Source organism: Xiphophorus maculatus, chromosome 2 (assembly GCF_002775205.1).
Source record: "Xiphophorus maculatus strain JP 163 A chromosome 2, X_maculatus-5.0-male, whole genome shotgun sequence".
In the NCBI taxonomy this organism is placed as follows: Eukaryota; Metazoa; Chordata; class Actinopteri; order Cyprinodontiformes; family Poeciliidae; genus Xiphophorus; species Xiphophorus maculatus.
Genome location: NC_036444.1, coordinates 10,889,841 through 10,906,376, shown reverse-complemented (window position 1 = coordinate 10,906,376; position 16,536 = coordinate 10,889,841). Strand labels below are relative to the sequence as shown.

The 16,536-nt window shown below is 38.3% G+C and overlaps 1 protein-coding gene across 1 annotated transcript in view; it reads left to right on the top strand.

Annotated features, from left to right (window-relative positions):
* The window catches only part of LOC102227953 (multiple C2 and transmembrane domain-containing protein 2-like), a 44,653-nt gene that overhangs the window by 12,514 nt on the left and 15,603 nt on the right, over positions 1 to 16,536 (top strand). Inside the window, exons 11-17 of the mRNA XM_023351896.1 lie at positions 765 to 951; positions 1,035 to 1,128; positions 1,219 to 1,321; positions 1,427 to 1,529; positions 1,629 to 1,730; positions 2,357 to 2,431; positions 2,674 to 2,793. Of these exons, the coding sequence (XP_023207664.1) occupies positions 765 to 951; positions 1,035 to 1,128; positions 1,219 to 1,321; positions 1,427 to 1,529; positions 1,629 to 1,730; positions 2,357 to 2,431; positions 2,674 to 2,793 (784 nt within the window). The remainder of the gene's footprint in view (positions 1 to 764; positions 952 to 1,034; positions 1,129 to 1,218; positions 1,322 to 1,426; positions 1,530 to 1,628; positions 1,731 to 2,356; positions 2,432 to 2,673; positions 2,794 to 16,536) is intronic.

The window sequence follows — 16,536 nt, the reverse complement described above, 5'->3', positions numbered from 1 at the left end:
TGAGTATTTACTTATTGATACTGGTAACTTTCCCACATTTGCTGTTTACAGAATTTTGTTCAGTCTCTGCAGGCTCTTAAAACCAAAATGCATATCATTATATTTTAGAGACAGAAAACCTACAAATCTCAAAAATGTTATGATAGTAATAGGTAATGGAGCAAATTTTCTGAAATAAAAAGAGTTTTTTTTGAGTCCAGCCCAGTAAAAACAAAAGTACTTGAAATTTCTCCATATGGTGCTGGTTTGCTAGGTCTACCAGCTACTGCACTCAGACAAACCTGACCTCTTCAGAGGACAAATCACTAAATATATCTCCTCTTTATGAACTAAAATTTCTTCTGAAGCTTTTACAGTCATGATATTTGTGTTTGGTGACCATTGCATTATTACCTGAGCTTAATATTCCAAACATCATTCTTCACTAACTTTTTTCTGTAGTCTCAGCTCGCTTTTTGTCTATCACATATTTCTTGAAAAAATTATTGACACTATTATATAACGTATATCCTTTAATATTTTTTGCTTTTATAAAGTCCATAATATAGCCAGATTCCAAAATGGGTTTTAAATTGCACTTAATTTTGAATTAAGTTCCTATTTTATACTTATAGCTGAAAAAGATGGTGGTATTATACAATAATAATTTTATTATATTTTTTGTGACTCATTTGTTTTAAATGTAATCATAATGGTGTGAAAACAGTATCAAAAATGTACAATTTTACAACCATAAATCTGACATAAACCTTCTTGTGTTTCAGGTTTGACATTGAGGTATGGAAGCTTCCATTAAATGAAAGAATGGATCACAATTATGTGTTGAACCCCGGAAAAGGCAAGCTGGTTTTCCTGGTCACTCTGAGACCCTCCTGGGGCGTCTCCATCTCTGACACTGAAAACCCCACCTTTTCGAATCAAGATGAGAAAGACGCAGTGATGGAAAGACTTGTATGTAGCAATATCAAGACTACTAAAATGTTGGCCTTTTTGTAGTCATCATTCACTTTTTAATTCCAATTTGTTTCTTTCAGAGCTTGATAAACTCGCACAAGTCTTTACAAGATGTCGGTTTCCTTCAGATTAGTGTGCTAAAAGCAAACGATCTTCCAGCCACAGACATTAATGGTACAAATCCATTTACCTTTTCATCTGCTGTGTTCATATTATTTGCCTCTTCTTTGCTTTAGACAATAAAACATATTTTACCATTTGCAGGAAAAAGCAACCCTTTTGCGGTTGTCGAGCTTGGGAACTGCAAACTTCAAACTCACACTGTTAACAGGAGCATCAATCCAGAGTGGTACAAGACCTTTACATTGTAAGGAAACTTTTCAAATAGATCCTATCACCTTGCGTTTTTGTTACTATATTAAAGGTGTGTGGGGGTGTGCGTGCGTGTGTGTGTGTGTTTGTTTTTCTAAAGCCCAATAAAGGACATTCATGATGTTGTGGAGGTGACTGTCTTTGATGAAAATGGTGACAGATCCCCAAACCTTTTGGGAAAAGTAGCTATCCCTTTACTGACAGTAAGTTTGTGAATTTTATACTTAAAACATTAAATATAAATACAGTCTCAGAAACACTTACAAAATACACACATTAACTGTATTTGTAAATTCTGAAAGGTTCAGAGTGGTGAGCCGATGTGTCTGCTCTTGAAGAAAGAATGCCTTGAAAGAACTTCCAAAGGGACCATCACACTGGTGCTAGAGGTCATCTATAACAAAGTGAGGATCAATTTGAATGTGTTTGAGATGGCATGAATCAGTAACCTTTATAAAAGGTATCCCTCGGTTTTCAGAGGATATGGTTTTAAATGATCTGTTCCTTGTAGTCTTTTTAATTTAATCAGAGTCAAGAGAAAGTCCTGGAGTGACCAGCGTTTTGTAAACCTTTTTTTATTATTATTCGTGCATGTATGAAAAACTTTAATATCTCATTCTCTAGAAAAATCATAGATTCCTTTTGCTTTGAAATATTTTTGCACGTGTATTGCACTCTGCTGGTCAGGAAACAATTTGCTTTGACTTTATCTATCCTGCTAGGCCATTTTCAGAAGACAGTTCAGTTAGTTATAATTCACATTTGAAGAGTGTATTCTTAGTTGCATTGTCCTCTATACATACATATACAGCAGTAAAAAAAAAACTATTTTAAACAAGTAATTGCAAAGTGATAATTGTTTCAAAATTTTGTCTAAGTACTGTGTCTCTAGAAAGTTGCGGTATTTATATTTGTTGTCATAATGACCCTTGCCTTGTTTGAGATTTCAACAATATATACAGCAATATATACACTGTGGAATAAAGAAAATGTGGTAAAACTACTGTATTCATTTTTATTCTGGTCCCAGGTCAGAGCTGGGGTCAAAACCTTCCAACCAAAGGAGGCAAAATTAATTGAGGAAAATCCAAAGTTCAACAAGAAGGTGATCTCCAAGCTTCTTTATTTTTTATTTTTTGCTGTTTTTAACAAATTAGGCAAAACATAGCCAAGGCAGTCACATTCCAACTCACAGATATTTAGGAGGAATTTTTATGAGTGATTATCAAACTAATTTGTTTAATTGTCTTTGATCAGTACAGCTGATTTAAGCGCATTTCACACCCATGAACGTGTCCAGTAACAAATGATTCTAACTGTTGTTTTCTTCAAATTATTTTCTTCCAGATCCTTGCCAGTAATATATATCGAGTTCGAAAAATCACCACAGCAGTTCTGTACACGTTACAGTACATTAAAAGCTGTTTTCAGTGGGAGAGCAGACAACGGAGTCTAATAGCCTTTCTGGTAAGTCATTGCCTTATCTTAATGAACTCTCTTCGAGCCTTGGGGCGAGCAAGTTTTGTCCCGTTTCACTGCAGATCGCCGTTAACTCTTTTCAAGCGAATGAGATGTCGAGGCAAATCTTTGCTTTAGCCATTGTCTCTGTGCTGGTCTTTTTCCCATGAAAAAAAAAACCCAGCATTGGCTGTCTTTGTTTTAGCCGTGCGTATGCAATGAATGTGATTTATCCTTTGAATCAAACCCCACTTGGCTTTTCTTCGGTTCTGATGACATTAGAGTATATTTGAAAGGGTGGGGTTTGGGCATTTGTGCATCTGACTTCTTCGCAAAGCCTTCTAACCCAGGGGATGGTGTAAGGAGGATCACAGTCTGAGCTTCCTTTGTTGGAGTAGTGACAGTCTGCCTCTGAGGTTTAAACCTTGTTTAAATGTCTCTGTTTAGCTGTTTTTAATGAGGGTGTGTGATCTTAGGTCCTAAGCTTAAATAATCTGAAAGCACCTAGTGAATCTCCCAGAGCACAGTGCATGTAATGTCATGATTAAGAGTGTACAATTGCCATGAAAGCCCTGCCAGCACTGTGTCAGGGTGAGGAAGCGGTCACAGACAGGGTGTGTGAAGAAACTCTCCTTTTACCGCCTTTCTTCTGTCTACTCCGTCTCAGGATGACATGCAATTCATACCTGGTGTATTCTATAAGCCCTGCTCAGTGATACTGAGGTGCAAATCCCCTCAGGCACCGACCGGGCTCAGTGTATCACAGCCTTTAGAACAGCACAGCATACAGACAGACAGGCGGACACACAGACAGGAAGATGGAGAACAATGCGGGCAATTGTGTAAGGATAGAGTGTGGGAGGCAGGCTGCTATCTGGAAAAGAAAGTTGGAGCTCAAAAAGAGGAAGACAGCTCAGAGAGAGTGGGGGGCAGATAGCAGGGGACTCGGAGGCAGACAGGAAGGCTTGGATGCAGGCAGGATTGCGGTCCGACAGGTGACAGGTCAGCGGGATGGGGCCTTCTTTCTCCACCTATAATTAGATCCTCCGCAGGCAAGGTGTGCATGCTGTAAAACACTATAATCTCTCATTTCCACTTCCATTCCACCTGCTGTTTTAGGAGTATACCATGCAAATAGAGCTTTTTCAGAGAGAAGGAAAAGACTCAAACATTGTACCTTTATTCTTATCGATGTAGTGAAGTTGGACTTTAAGTAGTTACTTGGCATGGGGCTGTTATTTCTATGAAGGTTTAAAAAGTTATGGTCTCGGATCACAAAAATGTTTCCTTGTGCTGTTCTTTAAAGGAGGTACAATAGAAATTGCTGAGATATCCAAAGTTTTTTTTCTCTTATATGAAGTACAGAGTACCTCTCACTCACTTGCCCACACCAACATGTTGCTGCACACTGCCTGTCAGCTGTTTGAAAGAAGACCACTAAATTTTTCTATGTCTGACATAAAACTGTAGCATATAAATGAATGAATATATTTTATTAATCCTAGAGGGAAATTCGCATGTTCAGAGATTTAGAAATCTTTCCCATTCTAAAATCTTGGGCAGTCATGACTTGTGTATTCAAGACACAAGACCCATCACTGGACCAAAACTAGAACTAGCAACTTACTATCTGCATGTTTGTAAGCAGTTGAAGGCAGTCTAGCACCTGAGCGGTGTTGGCTGTAAGATTCTTCAAATCTAACAAAGATGTTTCTAACAGTTTGTCCTCATTCATGCTGGAAAACTTCTTGTATGTGCTGATATTTTAAAGATGTTAATAAAAGTATACAGAGGTCACTAAAGGTCACAATATCGCACCAGCGTCCCTAAATCAGTTAGTGTTAGTGTCAACATTGCTATGTTTGGGCTACCGTTTTTTTCCACTTGTTTTAAACTAAAATTGTTTTTTTAAGTGACATGTTTCCTGTGTAGGAAAACATTTCTGGAGAGTCCAGAGTTGAAACAAGTGTTTCTGAAAATGTCAATTTATTTTAGAGAAAAATTTTCCCATGTGCACCAGGCCTTAAGCTGCTGACCACAAGCTTTACTGCAGATAGCTAAGACTCTAATTAACCATCTAATGCAAAATTTTTCTGTTACTTTCAAAAGTGCAGAATAGGAAGAGGGAATAATATTTTTCTGCAATAGGAACTCAAAACTACTTATAAATTCAGTAGATGTTTTCCATTTTAGCAAAGTTTTCAGTTAAAATATTTATAACACTAAATATACCACTCCATGTTCCCATAAGATTTTTAATGGCATGCCAGAGAAACTGCTTGAAAGTCTGATAATTTCTCTGACTGTATTTAGTGCAGAGTAACACAGCCCCCCTGTCTCCTCACCTGTTGCTGTGCAATACCATTCAGCTGGCTGAGTAAAGGCCACTATGCTTTTCTTCACTAATAAAAAAATACATGTAGCTGCTTGAAATATATCTGGATGTAAATAAAAACATGACCTCTTATGGTGTGGACACTAAATGGGTACACTCTTATTAATATAACACTTTCTTAAAAATTCAGTTTTTAAGCTTTGATTGTCACCTCTTTTAAGGAGTTACTACACACAGACATCTAAATGATTTGATATTCTGACACTTGATAACTACTACTAAATTTTAGGGGTAGTTATTGCATGTTTTTGCTATATATCAACATAACAATAGTTGCTATTATTTTATGTTAACCTTTTACATCATTGTATCCACAGTGTTGCTTTTCTGTTTTGAATAAAAGCTATTTAACCATTTTATGCATTTTTTTAAAACAATTATTAGAGTGAATGCGAATGAATTGCTTAAACTGTGATACAATGAAACCAGGGTATTGTTACTACATGAGTGAACTCAGTTCAGTAGTATTTCCAGGCTCCTCCATACTGCTTAACTACAAACTGCAGTTGAAATGCTGAAAAAGCCAACGAGAGAGGAGTAAGAGTATGCCTTTGTCTGTGATGAGGAGAGCTTTAAGTACTCAAAGTGTCGAAGGTGGTTGGTGAGAGTTGCCCAGATTGAATCTGCTTCAGTTATTCATCAGCCACTCATCGACAGACTAAAAGTTCACTGTGTGAAAAGTTCTTTGACAATTATTTATCATATCCTTGACTAGCAATTGGCATAGTAAAAGATGCAAATCGGATGTAAATATCGCAACAGAATGTATGCTGCCAGCCACGAGACGGCAAGGGCAGCAATGAGGTCATGTATGACCATTATTACAAGCCCAGTGCCGTGCCAGTTTTCACAGTCGTGCCCCTGCCCACTCTTAGGGCGTCAACCATGTAGTCTCTTCTCCTCCTCCGAGTCATCATTTCCAATTAGGATAGTGTTTTGGAGCCGTCTAAAGCAGCATGCCACCGTGCGCTCTAATGAAAGCGGCTCCCACTCCTATCTTTACATCTTTAGGCAGTGGTAATAAGGTAACTGATTCAGACATTGACAGATGGCCTCTGCTTGCCTCTCAGATGTGCGTAATTATGCCACCAGTGTCTGCTCTTTTCCACAGTGGCAGGCAGGCAGCGTGGGGCTCCTCGGAGCAGCAAATGCTGCAGTGGTGGGTCTAGCTTTAATATACATTACAATACATTATTAATCATGCAGACTGGCCAATCCTACCTTTCTGTGCTATTGACACACACACACACACACACACACACACACACACACACACACACACATATATATATATAAACCACTGCTGCTATTTTTTTCCCTCTTGTTCTCACTGGTACTGTGGGATACTTAGTGCTTTACCAGGAACAAAGCCATTATTTCACTCTGTCCCAGAGGCCAATCTTCTGACCTCATCATAGCATGTATAGCACAGTACTACCCTGTTTATGCTGATTCTTGTATGCATTATGGAATTGTTGTTAGGACGTAAGGCATTTAAATTTTGCATATGGGATCACTACCGTGGTTTATCTTTAGTGAAGGGTTTTACGTTGAAATGTGAGAATGATTCTTTTATGCGAGGCAACAATAAGAATCATATAGCTTGATGTTTTATGCCGCTATTATGTGCTTTTGTTTAACTGTGAAAATATTTGCTGTTTTTGAGGGCAGGAGGTCACTTGATTTAACTGTTTAAAGTTGTATTAAGTTTTTCGCTCATGAGTTACAGTTCTAAAATGGTATCTCTAATTAGCGAATGTAATAAAAAAAACAACTTAAAAAAACATTTAAACAAAGTTCTGGCAAATTTTTGTAAACATTTTCATCACTGAATCCAAATGCAAACAATAAATGGTCCATGTTTTTTCTTCTTTTTTACTTCTCTTCCCCTTGTTTATGCCACAGTAATGAGCTGAAGAGCTATGCTTTTCAAGGGCTTTGACAACAGTATGTTTACTTCTTTGTGAGAGAGAAAAATGTGACAGCTAAAACTCTACATAAAATAACCACCTTTTAGATGGTGGCTTTTTGCTAAGACTGAGCGAGATAAATGTGCTATACATCAGCAGTGACTGCAGGATGGGGTCACCCAGAGTTCTCTGCTGCACACTGGCTTGCTGCCTGTAGATGGTGCTACAGCACTGCTGGAAACGCCAAACTTGAGCCCAATAAAGAGATCAGGTCAGTTACTTCTTCCTAACAGGAGCCATTTGTGGGAACAACTTTGGAGTGAAATCCTCCATTATGTGCACTACAGGAGACACATGTTTCTTCTTCCTTAACCCCCCTAAAAAGATGAAGAACACCTAAAAAAGTGAGTATTAGCCAGCCAAATTAATCTGCCTCAGAACTTGAACAATTTGCCTCAGAACTTGAACAATTTTGATTCTGATGAAGTGAAAAGTGGCTTAAGAAAACAGGATAATTTACACTTAAAAGCTGATCTTGAGATTTGCTGTCGTTAGACTGCTTTAAGTATTTAGTCAAAATTAATATTTTAGCATATCTGGTACTTCATCTGTCAAGAGTTAGACTAAAAAGAAACCTGTACACCTTCTGTGAGTGTTTCTTTTTGACACTGCCAGGTAGCAAGTGGTTTAGACATCATTTGACAGCCTGTGAAATGCTGATTGCCTCACATCACACACTGTAAAGATGGCATTTGATGAATGTTTGATGCGGCACAGCTGTAAACACGCCTGGCAGCTGCAGCGGGCGCTGAAAGACTTGCCGTTTCCCCAGATGAGGGCAGGACAGGGTCAGATCAGGCTGCAGAGGTCTCAGGAGACCACCTGTGTGGAGTCAGCTGCGGTCGACTCTATTAGGCAGAACACCGGCCCAGGCCGAGATCAAGGCCATAATCGGAGTTGTCATAATTGTCCTTGTTAACACTGTCCGTGAAATGTAGATATTTTGTAAGTGTTGGATCTGTGTCTTTGTTATTTGCTGCATTGCAGTATGGCCGAGCCTTTTTGTGAGAACAGCTAGCCTGTGAATTGTCTCGATGTTTCTGCTTTGCGTCTGTTTTCTTTCTGTTTGTAAAAAGTTTGAAGGCCTTAGAGTAGTGGGTTTCTTCAGTCCCTGGGGGTTTATGCTCTCCTTTGTCATGATAGTGGCACTTTTAACAGGCTCTGCAGTGGGAATGTGTCTAGAGGGGAGGAAAAAACGATGCAGAATTGCTTGTATGTTTTTTTCTTCTAGTCAGAAATCTATGAATTATTTAATGAGTATATGTAAAAACCCTCAAGATTTGCTCTTGATTTAAAACAGTATTATTGTCAGGCTTTCCTCAAATAAATGTAAGTTGAAAGCTCTGGAGGCTGGCTGAATACAGTTCATATCCGGGGGACATTTCTATTAGTGGTATTAATAAATAACTGACACAATTTGACAACTAGAAATGCACTGATCAGCTTTGTTGGCCATTTCTATCTGATACCAACTTCCAAATTTCTTAAAGCTCTAAATTAGCTATATATCTTATATATATTTCTATATATATATATATATATATATATATATATATATATATATATATATATATATATATATATATATTTCTTAGGAAGTTTAAAATATAAGAGAAAAGATGTGCTATAGGTATTGTAAGGATATAGTAGTTTTCAGACCGTCAGAAAATAATGGGATAACAATATTTCAGTGCTTCAACATATATATGCCTGAACTCTACAAAACACAAAACAAAATGGATGAAAGAACATATTGATTTTCGGATGCTTTTATATATAGAGGTCATAGTTTTTAAAAAAAATAAAAATAAATGAAAAGTCAAGTCTTTGAGTATTTTGCAGAACCAAGTTGGTGAACTCTCATGGTAACTTTTAAGAAAAAGTACAAAACTTTCACCATTTCTACACAAGGATTTAAAACAAAACACTGGATCAAAATGAAAATGTGTCAGTTATTCCTGTCTCTTCTAAAAATAAACATGGCCACAATTACTGTAATAACAGTGGTATTAATAATACTTATTTTTCTTTTAGTTTAAAGCAGAGAATACCTACACTGAAGCAAAGTTTTACACCTGCTAAATTTAGAAGTAGTTTTTATTATGAATATTGCGCAGAATATTACATGTTTTTGGCATTCTCTTTATAGAATAACAGAGGGAGGATAAGCTGATATTAGCTGGCTACTTAGTCACTTGTAGCTTAGCAACTGCAATTTTAGAACACTGATGAATAGCACTACAAACATTTCCATGCAGCCAAATTCATCTTTTTTTTCAAGCAAAGGTAATATGTTGTAACCTTCTTTCAACCTGCTGATAGGCAATATTCAGCAAAATTTTGAAGTGATGGAGTGTGGCCGCACTACAGCAGGAGAGCAAGAAAAAACATTGTCATCCCAACACTAGCTTTAAGATCTTATTGTAAAGGAATTTAAACCACAGGAACATATGATTTCATTTTGGAACCATAACATAAAACCTTGGTATACCTTGAGCAATGAACGCATAAGCTTTTATTTTTACTTCCTCACAATATGTAGGTTATTTCATAGTGCTTTTAAACACTGTAAATTTGCTTGTGGTGTAATATAACCAAAACTTAAAAAAAAGAAAAGAAGAAAATGAAGTAAACATGTGGCTTTTTTCTATGAATTTCTTGTATCTTGTTTTGTATTTGGCTTGTTTGAAGCCTGCTTGTAGTGTGCTCTGTGTTTGACCTCCGTGTGTGTGCCGTATTACAATGTCTGTCTTTAACATACTCACCACCTTCCTGCTCACAGAGGACACCTCTATTTGTGCAGCTGAGGCAGCGACCTGTCCACTTCCATGTGCGTGTGTGTGGTGTGGCTGTTTCAAGGCCCGTCTTGGCCCCAATGCGTTAGCGTGTGTGAGCTGAGCTGACAGGGAGAGTCCATGCCACCCCCCCAAACCCCCCAAATCCCCAATCCCCCGAACTCCCACTTCTCCGCCACCTCCCTCTGCCCTACTCCCCACCTCCTCAGGGGAAAAGGCTCGCATGGCAGATCTGTCACCCAGGAGGTCGCTCAGTGTTAACGCTCCCGACACGGATTAAACACTAGTGGCCAGTGCCGGAGTGCGGGGTCAATATAGCCACCACTGACAGGCACCACGGGGGCCCGTTCCGACTGCCCTGCTTCAGCCTCGCACTACTGGTGCTCCTGATGTGTCAGACAGTCAGGGAGACAACAACCAGAGCTGGGTCTGTGAGCAAATGCTAATGCTGTGCCTTGCGCAGCTGCTCCTCCTCAGTGCTTTAATAAAGAGCTATCAGTGTTGGTCTGGACTGTGTGGGAGCACTTTGAAGCTGTGGAATTTGCCTGTAATCTTTTGCTTTGCAACTTTAAAAAATGTTGATATAAAGTCTTAAGATTTTATAGATCATCCTATGAAAATACATATTTCTGATGTAGAAAACTACTCATGGAGTATTTGCAGTCTGTATGTCTTAGAAAGCCGTTATTTTTCTTAAACATGATAAAATAGTAATTGCATCACACTTTCAAACAACCTGGCTGAAGTGTCGGTTTCCAGTGAAGTGAAGGCTCTCTCTTTCACCCGCTCTCCCTCTTTCTATTCTTCCCTTTCAGTTGATAAGACATGAGCTGAGCGTATGTGAAATATTTATTCAGCGTTAGCTCAGAGCACTGCGACTGCCCACACACACACACGCAGACATACACACACATGCTCTCTGTACCTGCCCCGGAGAGAAATCTTATCTGCGCTTCCTCTGACTCCGACACCCCCTGAAAGCCTGTCCCCCCACACTGGCCCGAGCTCAACACAAATTACATGTCTCATTGCTCTGCATTTACAGCTACTTTAAAGCCTGCCGCTCCTGTCCCCAGCATCAACCCTCTCATGCAGACTCAGTTTCAGCTCAAACAGAAAATAAAAGCATGATTTCAGCCTCCCCTGATGCCTTTGAGTACTGTTATTTTTAAAGCCTAACAAATATAGTATCCGGTTTAGAACAATTAAGATAAATTCATATGGGAACAGAGCAATCCTCCAATCATGAAGGTCATTATTAGCATTACCACTAAAATATTTTTGCCATGCTGTTCCTCCAGTTTAAAGTTGTTTAATGAAATGTCAGAGTGAACAATATTTTTTGACTCCACAAAGTAATGCAGTGCTATGTTTGTTTTACCCCCGTCACCTCCTCTCCCTCACTCATATAGTGCTGCACACTGCTGCTTAACTGGCTTAATTGTGATAGTGTGGAAACTAAAGAGCATTGATAATTTAAAAAAACAACAACCTGCAAGCTGAGTGAGTGATAAACCATCACATTATACTCCCAGTGGTAATTTTGAAGATCAAAATAATAAAAAAAAAACATAAATAAAAATAGGTGTAATATTCTCTGCAGCAAGCACTACTATTTTTAGGAAATGTTTGTTTTATGTCTCTGCCTAAAGAAAAAAGAAACAAATACATTTTATGGAAAACACTTCTTTAGCTGTAAAAAAAAGAACCTTTCAGTTTTACAGCCAAAGGAATAACCATGTCTTTTTCATTTTAAATGACAGCAATTACACCATTACACATATTTTTGTTTAACATTTTTATGCAAATTCTTTGAATCTGTGGCATTTTTAGTCAAGTTTAAAATGACAATAGATAAATGTCTTGGATTCAGAACTACAAACAAAAGGCCCATGGTTCTTGATGGTTAAAGTCTATTCAGTGAGGGTGACTGGAGTTTTCTCCAGCTGTATATAGTAAAGACTCGCTCACCCACTCCATTTGTGGCTCCACACTGCCAGTCAGCTGGCTGAAAGAAGACTCACACATTTTTCTCTCTTACAAGAAAGACAATTCTGAATGTTTGGAAATGTTTTGCAAAGAAATAACATAAAGTTATGGCATGGAAATTAAAAAGGTGCTTCTGATCCCCCTCAAAGAGGCAATAGTCTTCGAAAAAGGTATCGGAAAAGCCACAGTTAAGCCCAAATTGTTGTTTTTGTGTTTTGAATATCCATTTTTGGAATTTAATTTTGTGCTAACCTTTACTAGTCACATTATTACTACTAAGCAAATTATAATTTGTTGAATGTTCAAAATGTTCATTGTAAAAGGTCCTATATTGCATTAATGAAGTGCTTATTTATATATGTGCACTATATATGTTCTTATTTTTTCTGTCTCTCTTCCTCACACACTCACAAAAACAACCACACACATTGAGACACAAACCCTGCAGCCTTTAGTCAGTCTTAAACTCTTTCAGTTCGCGTTCACGTAATCTGGCAACCGTCCACAGCCCCCATGACTGACCCTCATAATGCTGGCTGGCACTCTTCTCGCTTTGTTTAGCTTTCCAAGTCGAGTGCAACTGAAGAGAAACAGTGAGGACAGAGAGCCAAGATTAAATCTTTTGTTTTTGGTTGGTACATGGTTAAAAAATAAGGGTATTTTTTTTTTTATTTACCACACAAAAACAAAGTGGAATTTTCTTCTAACACTGTAATGAATGTAGACCTCTGTGCCATGGCATTACACTTCTTTGGCTCATCAACAGCCTTATTTGTGTTGTGCTGATGTGATGCATGTTTTTATAGCTTTTCGACTATAGTGTAAAATGAGAATGCTTGGCATCTCTGTAGTCTGGCAGTCGGTGCTTTCAGTTCGTAGATCAGGGCCACCCCTTGTTAATCAATTTACAGAATAGTGGAAACTTTTATGGAAGGTGTCTCTGTCCCTTTGTTACTGCTACGATCCCTTTTCCCCTCTCCTGGGAGCATGTGGGTGGTGGGAGCTGCCATGCTTGCTCAGCTTTAAGTTATTTTATTCACACTTTTAATCGCTGAGTGCTTTATTATTAGGTGCTGGATTCTGCTGGCCAGGGGATCTGCATGAGAAGGCGCAGGACGCATTTAGTGGAATCATATTAATGGCACCATAAAACAAACCTGTCAGGCCGTTCTTAACCCCTCCTGGCAGAGACGCTCTGCCCGAGGTCGGCCCCTTCTCTGAGCGCTTACAGGTGGCTAAGGAGAGTGCATCTCCATCATCTCCTCCACCGTGTGTTAATAGTTTTATTAATTCATTCTCCTTTTTTTTCTTACCCCCTAGGCACCCTTTGCATAATCATACAGACATTTTTCAGCTAAATGGTGTTTGCCAAGGGAGGTTTCCTACATTAGAAACGCTCCTCCCAGACACACATACCAATACTTCAATTACAAGTGCTTGTTAGCTAATGCTCACTGTAAACTAAAATACTTGGATGCATCATTAGTTTTACCCGTTTTGCTTTATTTTGTTGCTTATCTTACATAGTAATTCAGTACAAGAAGTGAAACTACTATTACAGATAATGTCATATTTTAGATGTTTATTTCTGATCAATTTTATGGAACACACACAATTATGATTTTTAGAAAAATAAAATATTACTGAAGACTGATTTCACAAACACATGTTCATGCACTGTAAAATGTGAACCTAATGCTGGCATGAATTAGTGCATCAGTGCAGCGTGGTATGGAAGTGGTCAGATTACGACTCTGTTGAGATGTTAGGGAAGCCCAGTTTGCTCTAATATCAGCCTTCAGGAGTTGTCATACATCATTGTTGACTCTGGTGTCTCTCGTGACCTACTCCAGAGATTTTTCATGAGATTTAGATCATGGCAGTTTGCTGGGCAATTAGAAACAGAGATATCTTAGTCACCTCAGCAGTATTGGTACTTTAAGCAGTGTAGGCAGGTGCCAAATCCTGCTCAAAATGTTGAAATTGTAAAAACACATTGGACCCAAACCAGCAGATGAGATGACTCCTCAAGTCTTTGGAAACTTCACACAGGGCCTCAAACAATTTACATTCTGCTCCTATGCATTCTTCCTCTACAAGTAGAATTTCAAAGTAAAATGCAAAATATACTTTTTCTGACATGAAGAATAACCAAATGTCCAATAATTTTTTTCCTAGAGCACAAAAGCTTTTTGACATTGTTCTGCACAGGTAATATTCCTCGTGTCCCTTCGAACTTTTGAATGATCATTGCGCCTTCTTCTGCCACACATTATCCTCCATCTCAATTTCCCACTAACATGGTTTAGGATTGTATTTGAAACGTAATCCATTACAAATTTATTGATGGAACCTGACTTAATGCCGTGTTTTGATTGTGTGATTCTATGTTGCATTGTGTTTCTGTATTTGATATGATGTAAAGCACTCTGAAATGCCTTGCTGCTGAAATGTGCTATACAAATAAAATTTGATTTGATTGATGGTTTGATTCACCACTTTAAACAGGTAAATTTTTTTAGCATTGGCCTTTGTGGCTTACCCTCTGTCCTAAGGGTCTCATTGACAGCCTGATGGACAACTGTGAAATTAGAAGACTTTCATATGCCCATTAAATAATATTTCAGTACTTTTTAAAATTGTTCTCATTTAATTGTGTAATTATTAATAAACAATTATTTTCCTTTTTGTGAGTTGTTAGCCATTATCATTAAATTAACACAAAAAATTGTTGTATGTGATAAATTTGAATTAAAAATTTATCTATATTTCTCTTTTGATTAAATTATGAAAATAAATTTGGATTTTTTTTTTGTATTATGATTAAATGAGATGCACCTTATTGCATTCTTGCATGATCAGACAGCAGTTTACATTTAACCCGATTCGGGCTACCAGATCGCCGGCGATCTGAGATGCATACATATTTTTCAAATGCCGGTAGAATTCGAACCACGTAAGGTAGAGCAATTTTTTTTTTTGCATATTAAACTGTAAGAATTGCGCTTCCTTTTCCGACCCTAAACATCCCCCCCGAGTTGCTGTGCGCGCGCAGACGAGTTCACAGATTTATAGTAAAAAGGATGGGTCCACAAACATGATGTGGCATCCATCCCTATATTTGTAGATCAGCTCGGGTCTGGCCAATCACTTCCTGTGTTGTTCTGACGTTGACAGAATGAAATACTACGAGATTTCATGAAATGTCACATGACTTCAGGTGAGATTTCATAAAAGTCATTTCCGTTTCCTGCACGTGCTATTTGGCTCTGCTCTTGCAAGGCAAACACCCAAAAAAAAAAAATTATGGAAAGACACGGAGTAAGAAGATTTTACTCTGCGTCCGAAGTCTTGGAGCTCGTCCAATGTGCAATGTATCTTCTGCACTTCTTTTTTCTGATTGCACTGATAAAAGCATTTTTTTTATTTTCCCTCGTTTTATTGTTTTTAGAAAATTGGCTGTAACTTTGAAACGAAGCTTTGAAAAAACTCCAAATAAATTGTGTTTGGTTTAGAAGGCTTGTGTGCAACTTTTTTGTATTGGGAACTTTGGTAAATAAAGTTAGGAAACTCTTCATATTTACAAAAATATGTCAAAAAAATTATAAACGGATGGAGTTCTTGTTATTGTTTTGCAAATTTTCTATTTTTAATCAGTTATTATTGATAAATGGCATACAAACTTGGAAAGGAGGACTTATAAGGATTTTATAGATGTAAAGAACATTGGAGTGCTCCTAATAATGACTCTGCAGCATCCAAAAATGTAAAAAGATGCTCATGCGGACTTTTATAATGGTAGTCCTAAAAGGGTTAAAGAACTCAGAGTTTTACCTGATGTGTTCAATTTGTTGACAAATAAAGATACATCGTTTCTAACATGGAAATGATAGAAAGGAATCTTATACTTGTGTTGCCTGGCTGCGACAGACTGGCGCCCGGTCGAGGGTGTACCCCGCCTCTCACCCGAAATGTCTCCCTCAATATAGGCACCAGCACCCCTCCCAAACCCACTAGGACAAGGATGTAAGAAAATGGATGGATGGATAAAATAAAGTATGTAAATACTGACTACGCTGGTTCAACATACCATGAGGGAGGGATTGAGAAGATATTTCTGACATTTTTGGTCTATTCCCTTCATTTGGGCTCTCAGTTTAGACATAAAGCATTGTATTTCTGCGGGCTTTCATCTTCTCCACTGAGCCAGAACGCGGCGAGTAGAAATTTGCATTAGTGGGCGATTATGAATACCTGTGACAGATTCTCCCTGCTGGCTCCCTGGGCAGAAATGAATTGGCTCCCTCTGTTGACTTGCACAGGAAGACAGAGACCAAGCAATTAGACTTTAGTGGTTAATGTAGCAGCTTTTGCGGGAAGGGCAAGGAGGTTCAGCGTTCCTGCTGGGCTCATGTCAGTTTCCAGGCACACTTCCCCTCTTTTTCTTTTTGCTTTTTTATATAAGAATGCTGGGAATATGACAAGCTACCTGTCCACGAGCCAGCAGAATTCCTCTGGGGTGAGGGTAGCATCGTTTTAGAATGCCTCATGGGAACTGAGGTGACAACACATGACGTAAGTTATTCATAACACAGAGGAGACG